The sequence below is a fragment of the Apaloderma vittatum genome, unplaced genomic scaffold, assembly GCF_000703405.1.
Source record: "Apaloderma vittatum isolate BGI_N311 unplaced genomic scaffold, ASM70340v1 scaffold4963, whole genome shotgun sequence".
Lineage (NCBI taxonomy): Eukaryota > Metazoa > Chordata > Aves > Trogoniformes > Trogonidae > Apaloderma > Apaloderma vittatum.
In genome coordinates, this window is record NW_009709723.1 from 16,073 (window position 1) to 42,149 (window position 26,077).

General features: G+C 40.1%; 1 protein-coding gene across 1 annotated transcript in view; it reads right to left on the bottom strand.

Moving 5' to 3' along the window:
• CMSS1 (cms1 ribosomal small subunit homolog (yeast)) overlaps positions 1–25,798 on the bottom strand; it is a 31,646-nt gene extending 5,848 nt beyond the window's left edge. Inside the window, exons 1-7 of the mRNA XM_009867027.1 lie at positions 25,702–25,798; positions 12,592–12,692; positions 7,685–7,756; positions 5,109–5,238; positions 2,635–2,694; positions 1,838–1,940; positions 350–410 (exon numbers count right to left, since the gene is read on the bottom strand). Of these exons, the coding sequence (XP_009865329.1) occupies positions 350–410; positions 1,838–1,940; positions 2,635–2,694; positions 5,109–5,238; positions 7,685–7,756; positions 12,592–12,692; positions 25,702–25,798 (624 nt within the window). The remainder of the gene's footprint in view (positions 1–349; positions 411–1,837; positions 1,941–2,634; positions 2,695–5,108; positions 5,239–7,684; positions 7,757–12,591; positions 12,693–25,701) is intronic.
• Positions 25,799–26,077: the final 279 nt, after the last annotated feature.

The window sequence follows — 26,077 nt, forward strand, 5'->3', positions numbered from 1 at the left end:
AGAACACAAATGGGGGTGTTGGTACAGTTTGCTTCTATGAATCTATGTGCATGAGCCTTCTCTTTAAACAGGCAGACCCTATTTGAATAAGCACCTCACAGGAATGTAGAACATCTCTAAAACATAGCACATGCATAAACATCTACATTCTGCATAGGCTTGCACTGGAGCTACGGGAGATGGTGTTTGGCTAGATTCCTCAAATTGCAGCCATGGGTTACCAAAAGAAGCATTACGTGAAGAAAGGCACATTATATGAAAGGCACTCTTGCTAAATGCTTTAAAAAGAAAAAGGTACGATACTAGTTAGTTTAGTTGTTCCACTAAAATTCCCTTGCAGCATTCTTACCTTTATGTGCTTTGCAAACAACTTGAGAACTCTGCAGTCTCCTTTAAATGCTGTCATTGACCTAGCAGTAAAAAAAAAAAAAATACTGAAAAAGGAAATGCAAGCATCAGGGCTGGGACTTAGACCACACAGAAGGAAAGCAAAATGAACTGGCATTTCTCAATATGCTTGAGACACACAGTCCCCCAGTGACCCCCACTTGTACTTTGAACACTATGTACATTCTTGTTTGCTACTTGATCAAAACCAATCAACAATTGGACAAACACAATAGAAGGTATCAGCAGGGGGCAATATTGTTTAGAAAGCTCTTTGGGTAATATTTAACATTTATGGCCTGTACTTTCACAGCTAACTTAGTTCAAAACTGACTAATCACCGAAGTCTAGTTCAAAAATATCTCAGTTACTGAGATACAGGCATGAATGAACACACATGTGTGTGCACAAAATGAAAGACCTGTGTAAACATCAGTCTACATTTTACAGAGTCTTCCTGCAGTGTGGGTACTGGGAAAACCTAGGCTGCCAGTCTTTACTGAGGAGATGATTGCCTAAATCCCAGTTAACCAAAATTTATTTGCTGGAAAATCTGACTTGTTTTTCTGACACTCCATTTTGTAACAACTCTATGTTCTGTATTAATCAAGCAGAAGACAGCATATTCAGAATTTATCAAATGTCACTTAAGACGGCTTTCTACATGTTTTTTAAAGTGCACCAAATTGCAATCTTCTCTTGTGCAAAGCTAAAGGTTTTTATACAAGTATACATATAAAACACCTACATAGTGGCTAGGCACTCCTGGCACACCTGTCTTATCTATACTTTTCTATCTGGGCCAATTGCCCAACACTCCGCCTCACGTTATACTGACAGATAATCACAGGAAACGGGGTCAGCACACAAAAGGCAACCGTGAAATTTGTGAGGTACACAGTAACTCATCAAAGTCATCCAGACTTCTGGAATGAGAAGGGGGAGGAGTGAGAGGTGAAAAAAAAAAAGGATACTGAAAATCATCTTCTTTGCACAGTGGTTTTGCCAACCTGAGCCGGCTGAGAACACAGACACAGACGTGGAGGCACTCAGGCCAGACGCACGCGTTGGCACTTGAGGGCCTGGAACACGACATCCTCATTGCCTTTGGTGCAAAGTCATGATTTCCAGTGGCTGGATCGTAATGCTTTATGGGTTTGCTCTGTTCCAAAGTATAACATGTTGAATGTTTCCCCCAAATCAGTTACACTTTATTTTTGGTTTTTAACAAAAATAGCACTTCCATGCAATTGAAGTACCGTTACTTCAGTCTAAAACCAAAGACCACACTCTCGCAGTTCAAAGAAGCAAGGGATATTGCGTCAGTTGGAGTCAGTGAACTTGTTGGCTAGCAGAGGAGAGTGTCCCAGTTTTGCCTTTATATCTGTGGTTCCAAGACAAAAGCTCTGACTGCCTGCCAACCTCAACATAACATTTGCTATCGACATACTTGATGAGTTCCAAGGAGCGAAGGGCAGAACTGCAGATAACCAGCATCACCACTGACTTCTTCTCCTTGTGGTTTTTACGGAGTTTTGCCCACTTAGGACAGACTGCAATGAAAAAGCCCGTGTAAACACACAGAGAAAGTACTACATGCCACAATTTTAAATTAAAAGAGTACATGATGAATGGTAGCCAGCAGCAAGAACACACATGCTGACTCCTTTGAGGTCTGGATCTCTGGCAACACTTTTACATTTAGTCATGGCTGAGAAATTGGAAAATAAAATGCCCAAAATAAGTAAAATACAGAAATATCGCACAACTGAACAAATCAGATCAGCAATGAAAATCAACAGTTTGCAAAGTGACAAGCCCATTGCCTTCAATTGCCACATAGGGCAACCTGTATCAGAGAAAACAAATTGAAAAGAAATATTTACCAGATCAGAACTTCTATATAAATATAGCAGAGAATAAAAATTCTCTTGACTCGTGTCAGCAGACAGCTGCAGGATTTTTAGTGTAAGATAATACATACACACACTTATGAAGACACAATAAATTACTGGCAAATAATCCCTAGCAATTAAAAGAAACCCTAGAACATTTTGATACAAAAGAAAAAGTGATAAAGAGCAGCCTGAAAAACAAGATCTGACAAGAAAAAATTAAACTCCCCTAAAGTTATTGATAAGTAATAATTAAAAATATTTGGAAGTACAGATAAAAACTGCAATACTGCATTAATGAGGTTTTTTTTCATACAACTTGTATCTCATCCAGATCAACATTTCAACTCACTTTCCTTCAGGTATGAAGAAAAACTGTGGGTGAGATCATTGGCTGGCAAAAAACAGGAATCTGAAAGCATAAGGGAAAAAATGTTTTTGTTCAGATATTTTAGCAGCAAAAGAAGCATGTATGTTTGCAGCATAACCACTAGTTATATTGATGAAATCACAACTGTGTTAAAAAATATTATCAATAAATTACCATTTGTGAAATAAATATTAATGTATACCTCATGTACAAGAAGTTTTATACAGGGTAGATCAATAAAGGTAACATCTCTTAACTGCAGTTCCCTTCTTTTCTCCCACTATGTTACCCCAAAACATAAGGCTGCACAGGTCTAAGTTCTTTAAAAGGTGATTAAAATCAGATTGTCTGAAAATTTGCCATCATTGCTAGGGGTCCTTTGCCTGATGGAACAGTATGCTCCCACAGAGCATTAAGAATTCTTTTTTCAGGGACCCACGTATTTGTTGTCATTCTGCACGAAGCATGTCATTCTGCACCTCAGGGTGCCTGCCTATGGATGATTTGCTGATAATATTTTAACTAAACTAAAGAGGTTTCTTTACAGATATTATTTCATTAGTTCACAGAGATAGTGCACTGTGCTACCGCTGGAAGCATCAATCCATGACTTCCACTGGAATAGACAGCGTGACAAACTTGGTTTGTAGCTGATGCCTGGCTGAGGTCCTGCCTATGTACCTTCTTGAGCATAGCCACTCTCCATCGCTTTATTTCCTATTTAGTAGGTGATGTCTTGCTAAAAACTTTTATTATGCACTGATCTCTTTTATTAAATCCAGACAGTGACATTTACTGGGACTTGAGCTGCAATGGGAATGAATGTGTACACCTGAAGCATCAGTGGTTGATTTACTTTTAAAATTATGTTTAAAAGATGCACTTGACAAACGTGAGGAAGGGCTGGGGCTGTCCTTCCATATGCATTTGGTCTAAGTGGAGAGCTCTTTAAACCCACCACAGTCTTTTCCTTCCAGTGGCAAAATATCTTTGCTGTTGTTTTCCTCTTTCGAATACATTAAGTCATTAAGTTTCACTAATGACAGAACAATTCAAAAGATGGTCGCTAAAGGACACGAGCTTCAGTCACTGGCTTTTCACCAACAGCTCAGCAACACTGGAGTATTAACAACAGTTTTGAATGAAAGTTTCAGAAAGGGGGGAAGAAACACATAGCTCCAGACTGCAGCAAGAGACCATTCTCACTACAAACCTGACCTTCTGCACCATGTCAGTTAACAAGAACACACAGCTCCAAGTACTTGCTTGTTATTTGCTCAGTGCTTTGACGTGAATGACTTGACAGCTGTAGAAGTTTGTAAACTCCTTGGCACTCTAAGCCTTCCACTCTCAGCACAAAAAGAAAAAAATATCTCCATCCAACCCAAGAACCAATCCATAAGGAAATAAGTCACTTCACTAGCTCTTTCAGTAAGAAAGCAACTAAAACAGTTTATTATTTGCTAAAAACCCTAAACATCTAAAAATACTTAACACTAGCTTTTCAAAGCAATCTGTATAGGACTTATCCAAGTATTATTGATTCAACAAGCTGAACCTGCCCCACAGAAATAAAGAAGGGTCTGCCCAGAATCATGGATGTTAAGACGGAGCAAATTTACTGGAAAGACAGGCTTAAACATTAAAAGAGAGAAAACCACTGCTGCGCTAGAAGGTTCCTATGCTGGACACAGGTCACTAAGAATTCAAGATACATCAAAGGCATATGCAGGTTAGTTACCAGGCTGTTTGCTCTTCATGAGCGCTACCAACAAATCATGCGCAGTGCCTGTAACATGGCAGTGCCTCTTTATCTGTGATGTAAGAAGCAGAGAATTTCAACATTGCTTTCACCTCTAGTGCAGCAACTTCCAGTTGACAGAAGCTAATCCTCCTCTGCCCTGCTTTGCCTTTTAACTGGAGACAGAGTACAGGAAACTAAGAGGGTCCCCATTATGGTTAAAACATATTCACTTGACACTCGGACCAAACCTGTCATCCCATTTCATGCCACTCCTGGAAAAAAAATTGTGTTCAACATCTCATAACCACACCAGCACGATGTCTCCTTATTTCTTTTGTCTATTCCTGTCAGCTCTCCTATTATGCATCTGGATCGACTCAGACAATGCCAGAAACAAAATACATTTTCACTCTCTTGGCATCTTGGAAGCTATTATTAGGAATCACAAAAGTTCTATTAGGAAAGTCATCTCCTGAAATTAATACTTTATAGTAAAAGGACACATTTAAACAATGTTTCTTTTCATTTCTATAACTCCAAAGAACCTCACAACTACTACAAAGGAAGTAGTATCTCTGCTTCAACAGAAAACTGATATATGGCATAACAGTAAAAAAGTACAACTCAAGGCCTCTTTCTTCTGCAGAAAAAGAACTCAATGGTATAATGAAAAAACCCACATTATTTATCCTTTAAACATAGGATAAGTTACCTGACAACTTTAATTCCTCTATTTCAATCACTGAACGGTTTTCCCCAAAATGTTGACTAAGCAGATTTTGCAGGTCTGCAGGGACACCAGGTTTTGGAGCAGATTTTTCCAGAATATCAGAAATTTTCTTCTAAAAAGAATAAGTAAAATGGGTAAGTATGGCATTTCTAACAACACTGCAAATAAATGCTCCTCCATAACTTTATACAGTTACGTTGGCTTAATTACAGCTTAACTAGAAAAACAATAGGACAAGAGTCCCTTTGTTTTTAGTGGGCATACAGACTTCAGACACAAATTCAAATGCTTGCATGTTTGTGAGCCTGAAGACAAAAAAATCTTAATGCACTCACCTGAAATGCTGCCATAACAAAAACATACCTGAAAGCTTGTTTTGTGAGTTTTGATACATTACACTTAAGTATCAGATTGAAAATTAATTTCCTTCATGACTAGTTTTAATTTCTTATTTCTTATAGCATACCAACAGGTCTTGGGTTACATTTTGATTAAAACAGGGTAACTATTTTGGAAGGAAAGATGGTTTTCTATATTCACAGAATACCATACAAGTGTGACGAAAATTATCTAAAAGCTCACAAAACCAGAAGCTAAGCACGAAGAGTTCAGCAGCTGCTTTGTTGTTCCAAAATGTGTAATTTCTTAAATCAAATTAATAATTTTTAGAGCCTGGACATGAATTCCTAGTGATAAGTGTTTCACACCTTAGGAATGTCAGCAAACAACAGATCTGAATTTTTACTGAAGTGAAGGCGTTGCTGTACTTTTCCCCATAATTCAATGCAACATGGGTTCCCATTATCTGCGTGATATGCCAGCATTTAAGAAAACAGCAGATTTGCAAGGACAGAGGCAGCCTGGAGAGAACAACAAGAATGTGAAGCCTCTCTCTTTCTCACTGAGAAGTGATTCATTTGTGAAAGGCCAGCTGAAGATTTCTCAGCTGTGTAAGCTAAACTGAACCGGCCATCGTGAGGACATATAACAGCATAAGCCTAGAATTGAAAAGGAGCAGGAGAGTGTGGTTAGGACAGAGCAATAAGTTACATATCTGTGAGGAAAAGTGAGATTTAACAGAGAGATGAGGTGGACCTGGAAGCCTTTTTGCCAGCTTTGGAGGGGTGACGAGTACCTTCAGCGCAGATTTGGCAAGCAAAGGTCTGGGGCAGTGAAAGTCAATGGAAATTTTGAAGAGAGCTATAGCAGAAATTGTAATGTAGGGGAAAGATCCTCTTCCATCCTTCTTTCACTCACTCCATCCCACTCCCTCCTTCTCTTCCACTCTCACCACTTAGTCTCTCCCTCTTGCTCAATGCACCTCAAATACTCCCATAACAGCAGCAAAGTAGGCACCTCTGATTTAGCAGGCAGCAAGACAGAACTAACAGGCTCGTTTTACTTGGTAATTCAGTGTAAGGTGCTGTTTCACAGGACCGTTATATCACTTGTTGGACCACTTGGTTCCTTCAGGAAAATTTCTGGGACACTAGAGGGGAGAACCCTGATACCAACGAGAATCAATGTAAGATCAAGAGCAAGGACACCTGAGCAAATGCTCTTTCTTTAAGAAAACTGTGGGGAAATGGTCTCATGCAGGAAGTTTTAGTATTTTTCTTGATTCATTCTAGATGCATAAAAGCAAAGGCTCCCCCCTCCCCTTTTCCTTATTTTCAGAGAGACCTATTGTTTGGAACCCATAGATCAATACAATAAATATTTCCTGATGGATTTTTTGACAGGCTATGTACATCAACTTCATGGCCTAGCCCCACTGAAACCAAAGGTGTAAGCAAGTTCCCATTGTTTGCCTGTGAACGGGGTCATCTTCTTAAGTCTGGTTCACCGATCTCTGTCGCGGGATGCTTTCACTCTGGCAGCAGTGGAACAAATACCATGGTCACTTCTGCCAGAGCGGCATTTAAAGCAAAATCCTGCTCTTCCCTCTCCCCATTCCCTGGATGACTAAGAGGACTGACATAATATAAAAAGGCCACCTCTCAGCCTTGTGTGGGAGCCAACTATTTACAGTTAGTCCCGAAAGACAGTTAACTTGGCTGGTGCCATACAATTTTCATCTAGGCTGCAGAGTGTGTCTGTTGTGGAGGGTGAGGATGGAGCATGGCCAGAGGGACAATACAGAGTATTTATTTATATACTTATATACGACGAGGAGAAGAGCAAACAAAGACAGTTCTTGGCTCAAAAGATGTAACAGCAACCGCAGCCTGAGGACACTGCTGAAATGGGGCCTATTTTGCAGCAACTGAAATTCCACCTTTCTTTGATGCAGGTACATTTTCCAAGTGTGTAACACTTGCAAATGAGGTGTAGACACACATAACATCTGAGCAAAACACAGACACAAAGGCACAGCTCAGGCTGGGAATGAGTATTTTGACTGATGTGAAAACGGCAAGAATTTCTATTCTTCTCTAAAAGATGCTGCAACATGATGACCATATGACTTATCGTTACAGGGTAGTCCCAATTCTGAATCTTGTAATAGCACATACACCTACTGCCCAATCCTCAAATACATTCCAGGACATTCATACCTTCTTTCTCCTCTTTGCCTTTACAGTGCTCTCTTGTTTTTCTTCAGGTTGACTTAGAAAACATTCTGTAGGCTGTAAAGTACATATTAAAACAAACAAAAAAAAGGTAAGAAAGGATTTAACATCAAATATCTGATCATCTAGGGAAAAATATCATCAAAGGGAAGTAAGAGGGGATAAAGTAAGTATAATGCTGGATTAGGGAAAACCAAACAAAATCAAGCTTCCCCACCTGTGGAAAAGATCAAATTCTCACAGTTACATATGTCTGGAGTAATTTTAGAACTGAGATCTATGTTGTTGCAACCAAGATGGGAATAAAAGAACAGAAAGTTGAAAAATACAGGCTGCAGTCACAATTCCATAAAATGATGAAAAGTGGGCTTTAATACACCAGAAAAAAATCAAGAGGAAAACATGAACAAAACCTTTCACAAACTTTATATTTTTAATCTCTATTATTGTGTGTGATTGTTTTTCTAAACTTTGCCAACAGTGCTCTAAAATAGCTAGGTCTAAGGTGAGCATCCAGACAGTGAAAGATACCATGGAACTGGGCAAGCATAATTGGAAACAATCACGCTCTGGATTTCCTTTTACATTCGTAATGGAAAATTTAGGAAAACATGTTTCAAATTTGTTCTACCTCATTCTTGCTTTGTCTCCTCATAGCAGGCGAGGTCAAATACACACAAGAAAAATACATAGTGCATTTCAGAATAATCTTCATCCAACATGTGTTGCTATCATTAACCCTCTTTTGTGCCTGAGTGAGCAGGCTGAATTGGTCCATTTGTACCAGAGTCACTATTCACAGCATTAGGATTTGTTCTTAGCCATGTAAAATTGTCCAAAACAGAGGAAATGAGGCACAGACTTTGCTTGTTTTGAGTATAGCAAGTCTCCTTTCTTTTGCCTTCTTAGGGACTTCCACTTCATGGAAATGCAAATTAATCTACATAGAAGGGCTTTAGAGCTTAATAAGAGACTTGGTGAAGAGCAATGGGAAAATAGCCTGAGCTGGAGGAAAAGGCTCCTTGATACTTGGGTGCATTTGGTTGGAAAAAATCTGCTCCTGTGAGAAACTGGGGAGAAGTCTCATCACATAGAGCATTAAAGGCTCAAGAACAGCAAATCCAGCACTGCTCCCTGGGGAAAGTCTGGAAAAAAACGTATCAGCAGGAAAGAGACCCCAGATGAAAACCAGAGAAGCTGCCTGTTCCCCTGTGAATGCAGCTTTAACAAGGCCAAGGGGGCCAAAGGAAAATTAACAGAACTTGTTGAGATTTTCTGAGCCCTCCTTGCATTGCTCTCCTTGCCCCCTTAACAGAGGACACTTCATGAGAGCTGATACTGTATCACGGAATCACAGAATCATTAAGCTTGGAAAAGACCTCTAAGATCATCAAGTACAACCGTCAACCCAACACTACCATGATCACTATGACCCTACCCAGCACATTTTTGCCTTTCCAAGCCTACTATCATATCCTTATCAGAAGCAGGAGTTTAATTGTTCACATTATGCCTATGTTTCCCTTTTTCTCCTCACTTCCCTGGTTAATTCAGCTATAAAAAACAGGATAACACCATGCTCAACACCAACAAACGACCTACTGATCCTTCTTTCCATGCAGCCACGTGCAACCACAGACATTGCACTTGCAAAGGCAGTCGTACTGCACAGAAGTGGCCCCGAAACTGAGGTTTGAAATGACACTTAGGAACTACCAGAAAAGACTTGGCTGGGAACTAGCTACAGGCAGCAAAGCACTGTTCAGCTAGGGCTGGGATATAACACAGCCTGGATCGATACTCACCCATGAGAAGTTGTGACAGGGACCGTATCATGCTTCAACAAGAGAGAATTGGCTCTGTGATTTTCTCAGGTATAAACAGATACTATCTCCACTAGTAAATCAAGCGAATAACTGCAAGTAGAAACTCACTTTGAGTAACAAAGGTGTTCCAGGGTTAACATAATCCTTTTCTTTTTACTTTTGGTTTGCTTCTTTTTTTAAAAAAAGTCTCTGATTCAAGTGCTTTTAAAACACTGGCATATCTCTCCTCATTCCTTCATCTACCACTAGCATTCCCAGACACTGAGACTGAAAGAGAGCTGTCCTCTGCCTTCAGTTCCTGCTCTACCCATACGCATCCCAGCTGTCCATAGCTGCTTGAAGACCACTTGTCAGGTGTTTCAAACATAAATTCCATGTTCAACATCATATCTTATGCAGAGAACAAGCCTTTGAATTGATCTAGTTAAAGGGACATTACTAAGCAATCAAAAAGCCAAAAATGGGCCACCCTGAATCTCCCTCCTCCAGCAGAATATGATGGTTCCCTAATCAAGAAAGTGCTACTGCTCTTAACAGATCAAAAAATGCCACTCATTAACTGTGGGTCCATTTCTACCATTATATGTATTTCCAACCATTTTACATAAATCTGCAAAACACGCACAATTAGTATTCATGAGAAAGGAATAAAACCATGCCACAGAGCAGAAAAAAGAATTCTCTTAGAGAAACAAAATTTCCTCGCTGATAATCCTTCATTCAGATATTTAAAAGTATCAGCAAATGCCATGGCTTCTTTTCTGAAGGCAGCATACAATCCTTTTTTCAGCAGCAACAGAAGGACACAGCAGGCTTGGAGTCAAAGCCTTGCTTCCTCAGAAAAGCATGTTAAGCGTCAAAATTATCTCATTTAAAAGATCACACATATATATACATATGTATTTAGGCATAGTATACTACTAGTCGAGCAATAATAAGTGCACTTTACTCAGACATTAAAAATAACGTCATAAGAAAAAGAGAAACTTAATGGCAGTGAACAGCTGTAAACTTACACATCTTTGATGATCTGCAGTCTAAAATATTTAGGCAGCTGATCTATACTGAGCCCCTGACCCTTATCCAAATGTTAGTTGCCTACCTACTCATGCAATAGCTCTTTGCATGCCACCCTTAAGGAAAGGTCATTTGAATGTTTTTCTTCTGTAAGAGACAGAGCAGACAACCTACTGGTTTTTGACGTGGCTCCCTTGCGCTCTGTGTTTTTAAGCTATTTTTACATGGAAGCTCTTAAAATGCAGAAAACAGGAAATTTATGCTGAGACCACTGATTTATGAACTAAAATGTCATAAATTCCTTGTTTGTTAATCATAGACAGAACATAAAATACTTCCTGTATTATATTTCTAACTTTTTTTTTCTTTACATGTTGCCAACTTACTGGAAATTCAAATGTAAAGTGAAAACATTCTTGCATGTGTGTGAAAGTTTACATTCTAGGTCAGCCATATACTCTGACTTCTGGAGTTTGTGAAAAACTAATCTCTCCAATGCACTATTCAGATTGGAGACAAATTATTCATTTCCTTAGGAGCCTGAGGACAGCAGGCTAGAAATATACATGTTTATAATTCTATTTGGTTGTCTCCTGGCTGGCTTTGAGGTGCTAAGTCCACTGCAGAATAGCTTTCAGCCTGTAAGTAAGGCAGAGATTAGTAAAATGGGTTAAGATATATGCACCAGAACCACAAAACTATTAGCTTTCCATAAATATATCTGATTGTGCAAGTATTCGCTAAGGTGAACAGCAACACATCCATGGCTTTGAGCTCTCATAAAGCATTGCCTCCTGGAGTTTTGTGGCTAAACATCTAATTACCTGATTCTGAAAGGCAGACCGATACTCTTCATGCAACCAGAAGAGCTGTGATGGGTGTTCTGCTAGAACTGAGCAGTCCCAAGCCACCTTGCCAGGATAATCTGTGCCGGTTTTCCTTTCTAATGTTCTCACAGAAAGAGCAAAGCAACTCCTTCAAACAAACTGTCTTAGTTCTAAATGCTTCGGTGAAGATAATGGTGATAAAAAGTAGCTCCATAAGCATCCTCACTGAGTTCAAGTCCTTGGCACCTGACCCTCTAGCAAAGCAGGTACAAAGGCAATACAGCCTTCTCCTGTATTGCTCGGTTCTCTCCTTCCTAATCAAAACTTGGCATCAGTTCAGATATTCAGCTCACCTCACCTTTGGTCTCCTTGGAAAGACATCCAAAAGCATAGTAATCGCTACCACGTTGTTTACGCTCCTCTGTTACAAAAAAAAAGGAACATCCCGGCAAATGGTTTTCACTTGGACAACTGCCTAGACATCACACAATAAATTTACTCTTGACCTAGGGGTCAAAATTAATATCCATAACATCAAGGAGAGATAACTTCCAATGTCATTTTATCTCTTTGACAGCCACTCAGTCAGCTGATTCTCCCGTATACTACTAGGAAGGCAGAAGAAATTTACCTTCAAACAAGAGACTTTTTAAAATCAGCTGACCTCTAAATGACTCTATTTAGCTGATGCTGGGGTGATGCTGCCTTTCAAAGACCTTGCTGCCATTTCCTTGGCATACTCCATGTAACACAGAACACCACAGATGCTACTGGTTTTAAAGGAAGCTTTTAATACTGAAAGATGTAAATACATCAATCCATGCAGACCTAAATTCTTCTTCAGTTGGACCTTGCACTGAAGACATGCTTGGGTAGAGATACTGTACAAAATTTAAATATAGTTTTCAAGAACTTGTGTGTGCAGGGAAAGGGAAAAGTTTATAGGGGAGGACAATGGGTAATACCATCCAGACTTTTATCACTAGAGTCACTTTGTAGGAGACCGGGCTGGCAATCTCAGATCACACAAAACAAGAGTGAAGTTATTATTGAATTGTACTGGAATGAGATCACTTCCCAACCGAGCAAACCAATTTAATAAAATAATCTTATATGAACGACCAAAGAGTGAAGAAAACTATCCCTTTACTGAATTAAAGAGGGCTATGTTTTCCTATGCATTATCATCTCTGTGCTCTACACAACTGCTAAATTTACAAACCTGCTTTCTTTTCTTCGCCACAGCAGGTTTGGAATCTGAATCTTGATGTGTTGTTGTCCTGTTATTACTTGCTTTCCAAACAGCTTCATCATCTGAAGGATCTAATGAGAAAAAAGAAGTGATTTCATTACTATTTTTCCAATCCATCTCCTACCTTTCCATTCAAAAAGGTGATCAAATCTTCAGCTGAAAGGTCGTCACAGTAATACAATCTCAAGATTGGTAGTAAGTACAGCTGTAAGAGAATTTGTTACCATTTTAGAACACTGGTATTTGAAACCTATTCAAAGTCCCAGGTTTCCCCTCCTCTTCACAGTTTTACATCTGCAGGCAATATACTTCTTTCTTTCTGGAATACCAGCTGCAGCATCACAGGTAGAAATATCTTATCTTTCCAAAACCTCTCCTGAATTAAACTAAGCAGTGAACGATGAAAAAAGCTGTTTTTCATAATCTACATGTCAAGTTGCATTGAGATCTCTCCACATTATTTCAGAGAAATAAAACATAATCTTGGATCAATAGCACTGCAATTAATGATATATAATTACAGACCTATTTCATTAGACCCCAAAACAAGCTGAAAACTAGTGGCACTACGGTCCATAGGATCACTGTAAAAATACATCTTTCTTGCTAAGCTTGCTGGCATTTCTTTCAAAATAAGTCACCTCCTACTACTAAAACAAGTCTTGAAGATGAAGAATAAAACCAAATCAAACCAAACACACACAAAAAAGCACAAAACCCTCACCCTAGCTTCCGCTGAAAAGACCCATATGCCTTACTGACACCAACTACCTAGAAGAGGAAAATTTACAAAATTAGTATAACGTCCTATTGTATAAAAATATACACAGACATTTTCTGCAAGTATATTTTAATTGTCTCTTACTTCAGTAATAATTGGGCAAAGGCACCATTCCCAAAGTTTAAACAGAATATCTGCAAGATTAAACTAAGATTATGTTTTGAAAGAAAGCTATTTAAATTAAGATGTTTCTACTCATTCTATTCATCATCTCTTTTATCTATAAAGAGACTTTGGGGAAAATAATATCCACAACAACAGTTTCCTCTAATAGTGCTCTATTGGTGCTTAAGATGTTGTAGTCAAACACAGAATTTTCTGATGGGGACTGAATTACTTTTCTGATCACCATGAGATGCATTATCATCCAGCAAACTGAGTAATTCAGTTTCTGTATTTGGAATATTTCCACCCAACAGGTACTTAGTCATTGGAGCAACCTTCTGTATTCTGAAGTAATAAACTGATGTCTTCAAGGTTATTTATTTTGCATGAAGAGTAACAGTATGATTTCATAAGCATCGCCCCAAGTATAGACAGACAGTATAACTAGATCTATGCAATCACCAGCTGTAAGCAGAGTAAATTGATGGCCAGAGAACATGAGAGAGAAAAAAAATCAACTATGGCTGGTATTTACTAATTCCATGTTGAAACAGGCACCTATTGAAAAAATGTCAGTGAACAGATACGTGAAAGACATGTCAAAGAATTTAATGGAAAGGTAAGTAAAAGCATATGAAGAGGAAAAAGGCATCTTTATTCATCCACATATATATCATACGGCAATAAGGCAGTGTCTTTGAAAATCCTGATGGAACAGAATGGGTAACAAAATGGGTAGATATTTAAGGTTGGAAAGATACTATCTTGTAACTTCCTCTCCTTTTCCCACTTTGGAAAGCTTATGTGACAGTCAGTATGCTGAAGCTGGGTTGTGACAGCTGTTAAGAGCTGAAAAAAGTTTGGGAAGTTGAAAGCTAGTAAGTGAAGAAAATTGGTGAATGTTTTAGCAGGTTGGATGTAATTTGTCAGGAAATCTTATTTGATATAGATTAGATTCTTGGCAAACCGCAAAAACTTTAGAAACAGAGCTGCAACTAAGAAGAGAATTTGTTTTCTGTCCAGTACAGCTAAAATACTCCTAAGTGAAGGGGTTAGATAAACATGTCAATAAATTTAATTCAAACCAAAACACAGGCTAAGGCAGATTCTAAAATCCGAAACAAGACATCCACCTAGCAATTTCCTGCTTTCCAGATCTAATGCAAAGGCACAAATGTGCGTGCCTATTTGCATCCTTCTCTTTGCAGGCACAGCCATTGAATCAGCAGCTCGGCAACCTGTGGCCACACCAGAGCTACATCCCCCGTGGGCTCAGAGGGTCTGGATCAGGAATGGTGCTGTCAGCAGGAGCAGGGAGGCGATCATGCCCCTGTGCTCAGCTTTGGTGAGGCCTCACCTCGAGTGCTGTGTCCAGTTTTGGGCCCCTCACTACAAGAGGGACATTGAGGTGCTGGAGAGGGTACAGAGGTGGGCTACCAAGCTGGTGAAGGATTTGGAACATGTGTCCTAGGAGGAATGGCTGAGGGGTCTGGGGCTGTTTAGCCTGGAGAAGAGGATACTGAGGGGAGATCTTATCGCTCTCTACTACTAGCTGAAAGGAGGTTGTAGGTAGGCGGGGTTGGGTTTGTTCTCCCTAGTGGCAAGTGATAGGACAAGGGCAAATGGTCTTAAGTTGCACCAGGGAAGGTTCAGATTGGATATTAAGGAAGAATTTCTTTATTGAGAGGGTTGTCAGCCACTGGAACAGGCTCCTCAGGGAGGTGGATGGGGCGGCATCCCCGGAGGTGTTTAAGAGATGGGTAGGTGTTGCGTTGAGGGACATGGTTTAGTTGTGTTGACAGGGCAAGGACAAAGGTTGGACTCGATGATCTTGAAGGTCTTTTCCAACCAAAACTCTTCTATGATTCTATGATGAGTAAGGGACATGATGAGTCCAAATTTTAGGCTTACTTGTCCACTAGGAAATAGACGGCACTGATCTCCATGAGCTGCCCTCACAAGCTATTTTCCCCTCTATTCTAACAGACAAACTCAGTTCGATTTACTCTTCTTCTGAGCTGCTATTTGGATTATGAACAAAAAGAATGAGCAACCATCCCAAATACAACTGCCACTTTTGCTACAACATCAATGTTACTGTCCCAAGAATGTTTGTCAGATGTTGCCTGAAGGTGAAAAGACTTCTGGTAAGGTTTATTGGTGCCAAAAGTAAAAAAAAGAGAGAGTACTCCACACTTTTTTCCTTTTTTTAAAAACCATTGTCAATGGTGACATGTGTTTACTTTGTCATAAATTCATTATTAATGCGTAAAAAATATATATCTAGTCTTGTACAGCCTAGCCACGGCAGCTGGTGAACAGGGAAACAGAGAAAGCTGAAAGTTTGTGAGACTAACAAACTTCCTTATATTACAGCTCAAATACCTGTGTCCATCTCCTGGACTCTTCCTTTCTGTTGTGCTGAGGATGTCTGAGTGCTCCTGCACTCTATGCCTGCCCCTCACACCAACTTACTCCTTCCCTGGTCTATTAGGGGACTGGTTAGCTCAGTGGTTTGAGCAGCGGTGCTGACAACAATGACAACACCAAGGTTGCGGGTTCGATTCCTGCTTGGTCCCCACGTGTTGCCTGGTCTAGTTGAGAGGTGGCATCCCTGCCCAAAAACAGGGAGGTGGGACTCGATGACCTCTAAGGTCCTTTCCAGCCTAGGCCATTCTATGATTCTATTTCTCTCCAAAGTCAGTGACTGCTTTTGTCCTCCAAGCCACTCTGGAATCTCAGATATGAAATTTTGTTAAAAGCTGAAAAATTACATCATCCAGGATACTCCTGAAAGTTTAAAAGGTGCCTTGGTAACTCAGTATTACCACGGGCTTGTTTCCCTCTGTAACACCCTTGCTCTGGCAAGTTTCTTGTGCTGCATTTTTGGTAGGGCAGTTTCTGCATTTGAGAACCCATGTCTGACTTTTGCCTCTTCTGCTCTGACTCCAGTGACCAGCTTTTACACAAGCAAGCTTCACACCCTCAGGGTCCTGGATGCACTACAGTCAAGAAGGCTGTGGAGTACACCAAATAAATCAGAGCTAATCACCTCTTTGTCCCCCTTGCTCAGCATGCTTGAGCCTCAAACACCCATTCCAGAATGCATCTGTGCATGCCTCACTGAACTGAATTGCTGAGCCAGCTCTTCCTTAGCATATGTATTTCACATTGGAAGTAAATGAGAATTGCATAAATTAGATTCAGGGGAAGCTGCCTGTGATCTTTAGGTATTCCTTCTCGAATCCTACTTGGCATGCTCTGAAAGGCAAACAGGAGCCATCTAAGTTTTAAATAACCTCTTCTCTTTCTCATAAGTAAAAGACACACTGCTAGCAACAGCAATCTAAAACTGGACAAATGGTTTCCATGACCTGAAATAGTCTGACAAACAATGTACCACCTGTTCGCTGCCCATCTGAATTCTGGACTGCAGTTTTGTGATGCAACGGCCTCCGCTATCAGCAAGAAGTGAGAGAAGAGAGAACCAGTGTCCAGCCCCAGAATAAACAAACTTTCGTGAAAACGGTTTGAATTTGAGCATCTTTCTGCAGTACCTGAGTATCTTTATTTCATACAACAGGAGACATTTCTAACTGTTCTAGCAACAGCCACTCACATTCCAGTTGAGACAGCAGCTAATTTTGAGCTGTGATTGTCTGTGACACCACGTCAGCTCCCGTGGTGACAGAAGTGTTTTGTTGTGGGCATCAAAGTACCACAGGCCAGATTCTGCCAAGCGCGCTCACATTAAACCATGCAACTTCCTTTGCAAACAGTTACCTTGATGTCAGTCGGGTTATTCACAAAATAAATCACAACTTGATGTGAATAAATGCAGGAGCATCCAGCTCACAGATCCCAAACATGTCTGTACCAGAGCAGCACTGCTTGCCCTGCTTTGAGGGGTCAAGTGGCATGGGAGAACAGGGAGAACTGGAAGAACTCCTTCGAGAATAGGAGAGAGCGCAAATCCTTCCCTAATAATAAACTGGCACAAACGCAGAACCTAATTGATTAATACAACGTTGACTTTCATCTCCCTTGCAGCGCAAATGAGCTGGCAGGCAGGAGCTGACAGAATATGCTGCTGAAGGGATGATGTTCAGTGCAGCAATCCTCCGGACCTTACACAACCACAAGGTCATGGAAGATGTATGAACAGTAATGTAACGCTCTCAATATAGAAAAATAAATATGAATTCCTAAGCTCTTCATGGTTTTTTTTTTATTATTTTGGTATTACAGCAGTGGCATGGCACATATCAGCAGGCTTCCCACTCATTATTTGTGTTTCATTTTATTTTGAACCATGTTGAAATGGATAAGGCCATTTACGCTTAACACACACACACACATATGAATAAGGCTTTCTTACTTCTGATGCTGATCATTATTTAAAATCATCCAATGCAACAGTTCCCAACTTCTTTCAAATTTAATATTGATATAAATACATATGACTAAGTACATCAATATGTATATTATATATATATATACACATCTATATTCATACATGTGTGCATGTTTATACACATGCACATAAATAAGCACATATTTAGATAATTTAACAGGTTCATTTAAATCATCATATTTATTAACCGATATATTCAAAGAGAATGCTCATTTGCTTGGTTACTCAAATTAGTACTTTTAAAGGCAGACAAGATCTTAATGATATAGGAAGCAATGACACAAGCTTTGATGTGAATGCAATTTTGTTTGTACAAAATAGCTAGTACATACAAATCTGTGTTTGCTAGGCTGATTCACCCTTACTAAGACTTCTGACATTCACATGACACTTTTCTACACTGAAGTTATTAATAAAGGAGTTTTAATGACCACAACATAAATAATTAATTCCTTAGTCCTTACAAAGGACTAAGGCTGACTGAAAAAGTCAAACTCTTCTAAGCAGCATGCCTCCAAATAACGAAAAAGTTACAACTGAAGAGAAAATAATCTTAAAATTCATTGGAAAATGTGATTTATAGTTCCAGCCAGCCTATGACTGAAATAAAGATAGAGGAAGCTCACAGAAATGACGGTAGCTATGGGAAGTTCCTCACAGGAAGAGAGGATGAAGAGAACAGAAGGGGGGGTTTTCTGAGAGAGAAAGGAGGCATGGTGCTTACAACTCTTCATAATATAGAAATAACAAACATGTAATTAAAAAGAGAGCTCAGAATGGAAAAATATTCTTTCCTGTAATTTCCACTAGGTTGTTTTTTTATTTTATTTGGAAATTAAGTGAGATCAGACATCTACCTAGTACCCAGAAGTTCCCCAGTGACACAGGTCAATACAGGACAAGTTCATTTCTTAGCATTAAACTAATGTCTGTGACAGAATTTGGTGGGAACCTGGCTTACATGTGTCCACAAGGGAGACTCCCTCAATTTTATTTGATGTATCTGGCACTGCCCACAGTCAGAGATGCACTCTGGGTCAGAACAGTCTCTGGGTCAGAACAGAAATTCCTGCTCTCTCCCTTATGGTCCCATCAGGGCTACATATCAGTACTAAACTAGAATTACTTGCATGAAAATTATGTTTGTACATAATTTATTACTGCCCCCCCTGCTTTCCATTCTTCTCTGACTGTTCTAAAATTGCTTCGTATCTGAAACCAGACTTTAAATAAAGCCTTTGTTTCCTGATTTGTAACAAAAGCCCTGTACACTGTGCAAATATGTTCTCTCTCTAGTTTCTGGTATGTTGCAGAGAAGTATGCGCTTCTTATTACACTGTAGGTGGGCATAGTTCCTTCAGTTTGGGTGTATGATGGATTAATTTCAGGTTCCTTTGCAGGTTATGTTTTTATTTATTGGTTGATTAAATAGTACCAATCCATCATCTTTTATCTGGGGGAAAAATATTTCTTGGGGCTCCCAGCTTTAGATTCAGCAGATTGAAAAATATTAGATGCCAAGTAAAATGCCAAGTGCATTGGACACATCTCAAGTTTTTTCTTAATTGCCATTTTAGATTCCTTTTCTTTTGGAGGAAGGGAGGAGAGGGGGCAGAGAGGAGGTCAGGGAAAAGAATAAAATTGAAGTCTGAGGCTTCCTTATTAGTCTCATGGTTTTACCATTATAAACTGGCCTAAATTTTCAGATCAGATGAAGTAATCTTAATGTCAATGCACTACTTTGCATTTTTCTCATTTCGTCTGTCCTGCACATCCTATCCAGTACACACAGCGCAAGGTCAATTAACTTTCTGTAAAATGGAACAGCTGTCAGCAAAATTGTCTCCCAGGTTCATCCTTGCTCAATTGAGATGCCTCCTCTTGCCACTGCAGTTGTGCTGATCACAGTAAGTACGTTAAAAGCGGTGACGACAGCATTTCAACACACTACTATGGTATCGCTCCTCAAGGCAGCACGAAGCTCAAGCAGGTCCTGCCATGATGCCCATCAGTACCCAAAAGAACAGATGAGGTCTTTTAAATGGCAGGCGGGTGTGATTAACTCAGAAAAAATAATGAACATTTTAAATATTTAAAAGCATTCCAAGTACAGCTACTTCCCTGACAACAGGGAAAGGTTCTGTAGCAGCTGGAGAAGCAGGTCCAGAAGCCAGTGGTGCACGGCAGCCACAGGCAAGCTGCAGCTCAAACTGCCTCCTGGACAGATCCCAAATTCCTCAACCGTGTGTCACTAGCACTGTTAATCCTGAAAGGAGGATCGCTTTCATGTCCACCAGGACAATCCTCCCTAAGTTCCCTCTGTATGAGATGGACAGCTCTGAATTTTCCTGTTGAGAAGCCTAAAAATTGCTCAGATACCCTGGAGCCCACGGTGTAAAGCCAACTGGCCAAGCTACAGCTATGAAGCTCTTCTGAGTACCTCCAGATCAGCCACATGGAATGGCCATGAAAGAAATTTATTATTAACATAGTTCTTCAGACCAGCTGCTGGCTGTTTACCATGACAATATTTTAGAAATTGCTAGTAAATGAGATAAAATGTTAGCTACAAAAGTAATCTGTCCTTGGGAAAGATCATTGCATAACTATCAAATCAAAAATAGCCACAACAGTACCCTCTTCATTTCTGAAATTGCTCTGACTAAATTAGAAAGGGTCTGCTGGCACCCCCAGAAAGATAAATAATTCTCTCCATCACAGGCATGCATAATCTGCAGTGGCATGACTAAGAAATCCAGATGACAGATTACAGAAAAAAAACCACTAACAAACCAGTCCATCCCCTTACCTCCTTGAATAAGGATTAAGTAATTTAAAACAGTACAGTGAAACAAGATTTAGTCTTAGAAATCAGTAAGAGAACACACATACGAATAGGAAATGAAAAATGAATACTTAATTGCATCAAAAGGCATAATACTACAGCTCAGTGGAAATTTTTGATACAAGGAAGATTGACAAAATGGCTAACTAGAGTGCCGCGTCTAAAATTAATGAAGATCTTACCTTGCTTTTTTAATTTTAGTTTTTGCAAGTTCAGTGTTAAAACACTGGTGAAGTTTTCATACTTTTGTCACCAGGGTCATGAATCAAATGAAGACCATAAAATACTTGAATATTTTGACCATTTTGGAACTAGAAAGGAAAAACTGTGAATAAACTGTTACCTGTTGTTGTTAGTAGGAGGTATGAAGTTGCATGGGAATTGTTTTGAGTGACCACTAATTAATAACCGTCCAGTTCAGAAGACATGCCTACCACAAACAATTTTTTTTCCCTGTAGTAAATTTAGTGACAGGATATTCAGATTAGGTTTCTCTTTCTTAGACTGAATAGCAATTTAAATTGAAAACATTGCCCACTTGAGCAAAAAAGATCAGGTCTTAATGGAATAATATCAACATCTCTGATATGACAGAAAATTTTTAGCACACAGACACAACTATCTGCCACACAAAGGATCTCCCACAGAACAATTTTAACAACTACCTCTCCCTTATTTTTAACACTTTCTCTTTGATATTCAAAATGGATACTTCTAAACTCAGTTTTAACACATCTTAACTTGCTGACTGGGAGTGAACCAAAGGACAAAATAAAGTGCATATCGGAGAAATCCTCTGTTGTACACAAGGAAGCTCAGAAGAATAAGCTTTACATGATTAAGGTCAGGCCTGGGTTGTAGTACAGCTACAACCCAGGCCTATTCATAATTTTGAAACTTTATTTATTCTGCAAAAGAAAGGTTGACTTTGACATCCTATCACTGCCTTGAACAAGGAATAATGGGTGTCACCAAGGTAAGAAGGAAAAACTCATTATTCATTTAGCCACTGTAGTTTTAAAATCCATGGTAGGCAAAGGGCAAACAAAAAGATTTGACATGTTAGAAATATGACAGGCCCTTTTATTGCTTGACATTCAACTTAACTTCTTCATGACAGGCCTGCCAAGCAAGAGCAACCAGAGCCTGAAGATACAGTAACACATCCACAGAGTGTAAGTCAGTTCCGTTGTTTTCTCTAGTGCCCTTTGCCAATAACACTATAAGCGAAGGCTCAGATGACATCAACAAGTCACTGCAGTCTCCTAAAAAACTATCCTCTATGCCGAAACTTCCGATAATCTCTTTAAATCTCCAGATTCAGTTTGAAAGCATATACCTAGAGAGATGCGGAAGTGGGAGACTGTTTTGTCCGTTTGTAAGTAGCATTGGTTTTGGCTGTTTAAAAATCTGTGTAATAAACACTACAAAATTAAATACTTAATCCTGCAAAAAAAGCTTCCCCTCTTGACAGATGCCAGGCATTGTATACCCTACAGTCACTTTAGAAACCACTCAGAAGGATGTCAGCAATACTGTACAATGGTTTATGACAGTATCCAACTCTGAAAAGTAGGGGAATTGGGCAAGCCAGAATGCGGTTGACCATGTTGGAAACTGGCTGAGACATTATGGTTCACATATCTCACCTTATAAAATACTCCATGGGATCTTTGAACAACTAAAAGTGCTAGGAATTTGGGTTTAATAAAAGAAAAATTAGCTCACAAATACTGGTTACAGAATGCACGACTGCATGAGGGGGAACCCTGCAAGGTTGGCTTGTGATAGCTGTCTTTCCCAACAGAGGCATATGAGGGAGAAAACAGCTTGGGCTCTGGAAAAAATGAATCATTCCAGAGGAAAAGCTACCAAGGAAGGCTGGGTAGTCAAAGAGAAAAGCTTTCTACAAAGAAGCAAAAAGACCATCCAGCACCATAAAACACGTTACAAGCTCAGGAAAAGCTAGGCACAAACCAAGGCCTGACTCCCTACTACATTTCCCACTTAGTGGTGTGGAAACACATGCAAAAGCCCTCCTAAAGAAAGCTTGAATGTATACAGCTGTCAAACACAAATACTATTCCATCTATTTTGAAGAACAATCATTGTTAAAGCTTTTTCCCCTCCTTTCAGGAAGTTAGCATTACTTAGGTTGGTCAAGCAACATTTACAGCCCTTTACACACTAGCAATATCATGCTATGAATGTCTCCCCCAAAATTAATATCACCTCCTCAAAGCCACCCAGCACTTTATTTGTATAAAGAAGAAATCAGACCTTCTCCAAAATCTTTATAGGAGAAGCGCATGTCACAGCTCCTGGCAAAGTTTGCCTGTCCCTGTGCTTAAGGACCCACAGTGCACCTTGATTCCTTCTTTTTCTAAGAACTATCAACCTACCATACATGGAAATTGCTTCACCCATTTGCTGTGGAGGGTGAAGAGCACCAGCTCATGCTGCACATACTCTCTCCCTTATCCTCATCTCCTTCATGCTCTAGATGAGGGGATCTGTGACAATTTCGATACCCCAGCACTGGCAAGATGGGCAAAAGTGGCAGTGGCACTGCAGAGTTGGAATTGTTCGAATTATAATTGGTCTAAATTGCGTCAGGATACCACCCGGGAACGAAGATAAAACAATGTTATCAGTGTTTATGATGCTGGGATTATGTAGAGCTAGAATACCACTACTTATACAGTGCTAGCATGTCACTCCATAATTGTGTATCTGGAGACAGACTCATTCCTTTTTCAGGTCCTCTCTCCAAAATCATAGAATCATAGAAGGATTTAGGTTGGAAGGGACTTTAAAGATCATCTGGTCCAACCCTCCTGCCACGGGCAAGGACACCTTCCACCAGACCAGGTTGCTCAAAGCCCCATCCAGCCTGGCCTTGGACACTGCCAGGGAGGGGCATCCACATGTTTCCCCTTTTCCAGTCATCAAACATCAGCATCACTTGTTTGTTATAATATTGACTCCTAACAAACATTTATTCTTGTCAATGGGGAAGAAATAGGTAAATTGGGAGGAAAGAGGAACTCAGATAAATCCATAAAACTGCTTAATAGGTGGGTTCTAGGCTGACTACAAGCAAGTTTTGCCCAGGAATGTTGGATGATCCCAGGATCAGGAGATTCATATCTTCTACTGTTCTCTCACCATAGGGGGCCGGTTAGCTCAGCAGGGGGCCGGTCAGCACAGTCAGCTGAGCGTGGTGCTGAGGTCACGGGTTCGATCCCCATTTGGTCCCCATGTGTTGCCTGATCTAGTTGAGAGGTGTCCCTGCCCATGACAGGGAGGTTGGATTAGATGATCTCTAAGGTTCCTTCCAGCCTAGGCCATTCTATCATAGAATCATAGAATCATAGAACGGCCTAGGCTGGAAGAGGCCTTAGAGATCACCTAATCCAACCTCCCTGTCATGGGCAGGGATGCCTCTCAACTAGATCATGATACTCAAGGCTCCGTCCAGTTCGGCCTTGAACACCTTCAGGAAGGGGGCAGCCACAACATCTCTGGGCAATTTATTCCAGAGTCTTGCCACCCTCGTACTGAAGAATTTCTTCCTAAGGTCCAGTCTAAATCTCTTCTCCTTCAACTTAAACCCATTTCCCCTTGTCCTATCACTGGCGACTCTTGTAAAAAGTCCCTCCCCAGCCTTCCTGTAGGTTCCCTTCAGGTATTGGAAGGCAGCTGTTAAGTCCCCCTGAAGTCTTCTCTTTTCAAGACTGAACAATCCCAGCTCCTGCAGCCTGTCCTCGTAGCAGAGGTGCTCCAGCCCCTGGAACATCTTTGTGGCCCTCCTCTGATTTTAGGAAGCAGTTGCGCCTCACAGCTGTAGTTCTTGTTGTGAAGGTAACATATAGGGTCTGGCTGACCCTGTGGACTTCAAGCCAGGTCATGGTAAAGTTACGCAGTGGAACTGCCACAGTGGTAGGTATCAATTAAAAGAATATATAGCACCCTTCACAAAAACTTAACAGCCCAAATTATGGTTCATATACAACACATTGCTACTTTACTGACCACTGACATCATTCATGGCTTTTTGGTTCATGCATATTCTGTAGACACACACAAATATACTGTAGGGTTAGCACAGTCCTGATGTTTTCTCAGGTTTTCTCGTAATATTGAAAACTGTATAGCTGCATATAATGTAGCATATACTTGGTGACTCAGTCACCATGAACAAATATATCTCACTAAAGAACAATACCGCAAACAAGCTTTTATCTCAACTCTTCATGCCTTAACAGAACGTAAGAGAAGACATTTTGAGTGGCTCAGATTTCTGCAGCTTTTTTTATTCAGAAATCTTCATGTGACATAGCAGTATTAGGTCCCCGTTTGACAGAGTATCAGGTTGACTCGTATCAGGTTAAACTCTCCTTCAGGTTCAGAACAAAATACCCTGACATGTTGCCACAAAGAGTTAGAGTGGCAAATTCCCTGGATTATAAAACATCTGTTGAAAAGCAGTTCTCTCTCTAAGGCCCAAGCATTATGTTTCTATGCCTCTTAGTCTCTTGCTTCTTTCTGTGTATATGCTACACATTTCTCTGCAGTTTGGTCTCTGATACTGCAGACTGTACTGCCCCTGCAAGTTATCCTAGAATCTCAAATTTATATGGTATCAGAATATAGATTTGTGGATTTAACTCACTTTCCAAAAAGTCTTACTGTAAGAGCAAGTGAAAGGAAGGATAATTTTAGGAAAATACCACACACTCTCTGCTGCATTACAGTTTTGAGAGGAGGAAAGATGACAGGCTTTTCATCTATGTCATTGCTCTCTAAGACTGGCAATTACAATGCAATCTCTCATCTGTACAGGTCTTTTGTGAACTGGCACGCGACTCATTTGTCAAATAAAGCACACTATGTCTCGATCAGTTGCAACTGCCATAAAAATAGTGCTCATACCTACATTCATTTGCTGCAAGCAGATGGTTGATTGCTTTTCTGTCCTTCTGTGTTGCAGTCCTCTTCCCTTAGATCCTGTCTTTGCAGAGAATGACATGCTGGGAGGTCAGTTTTCTGACAAGGTCATCTGCCTTCAGAGTATGAAGAGAACTGCACGGAAAGTGGGTTGGGCTATATTTAGAGTTTGGTCCAACTCCGTGCCAAGGTCCCCCCACTGTCTGTCTCTTGCAGCACCGTCTCAGGTCTATTCTTGCAGATTCTCAGCCCACAGAACACACGAGGAGAGGAAAGTCACTCTGAGCTACTATTGGATCAGGGCTTTTGCAATCTGCTAAAAACAAGTGGATCAGGAGCTCAGATGAGGACTCCTTAAATC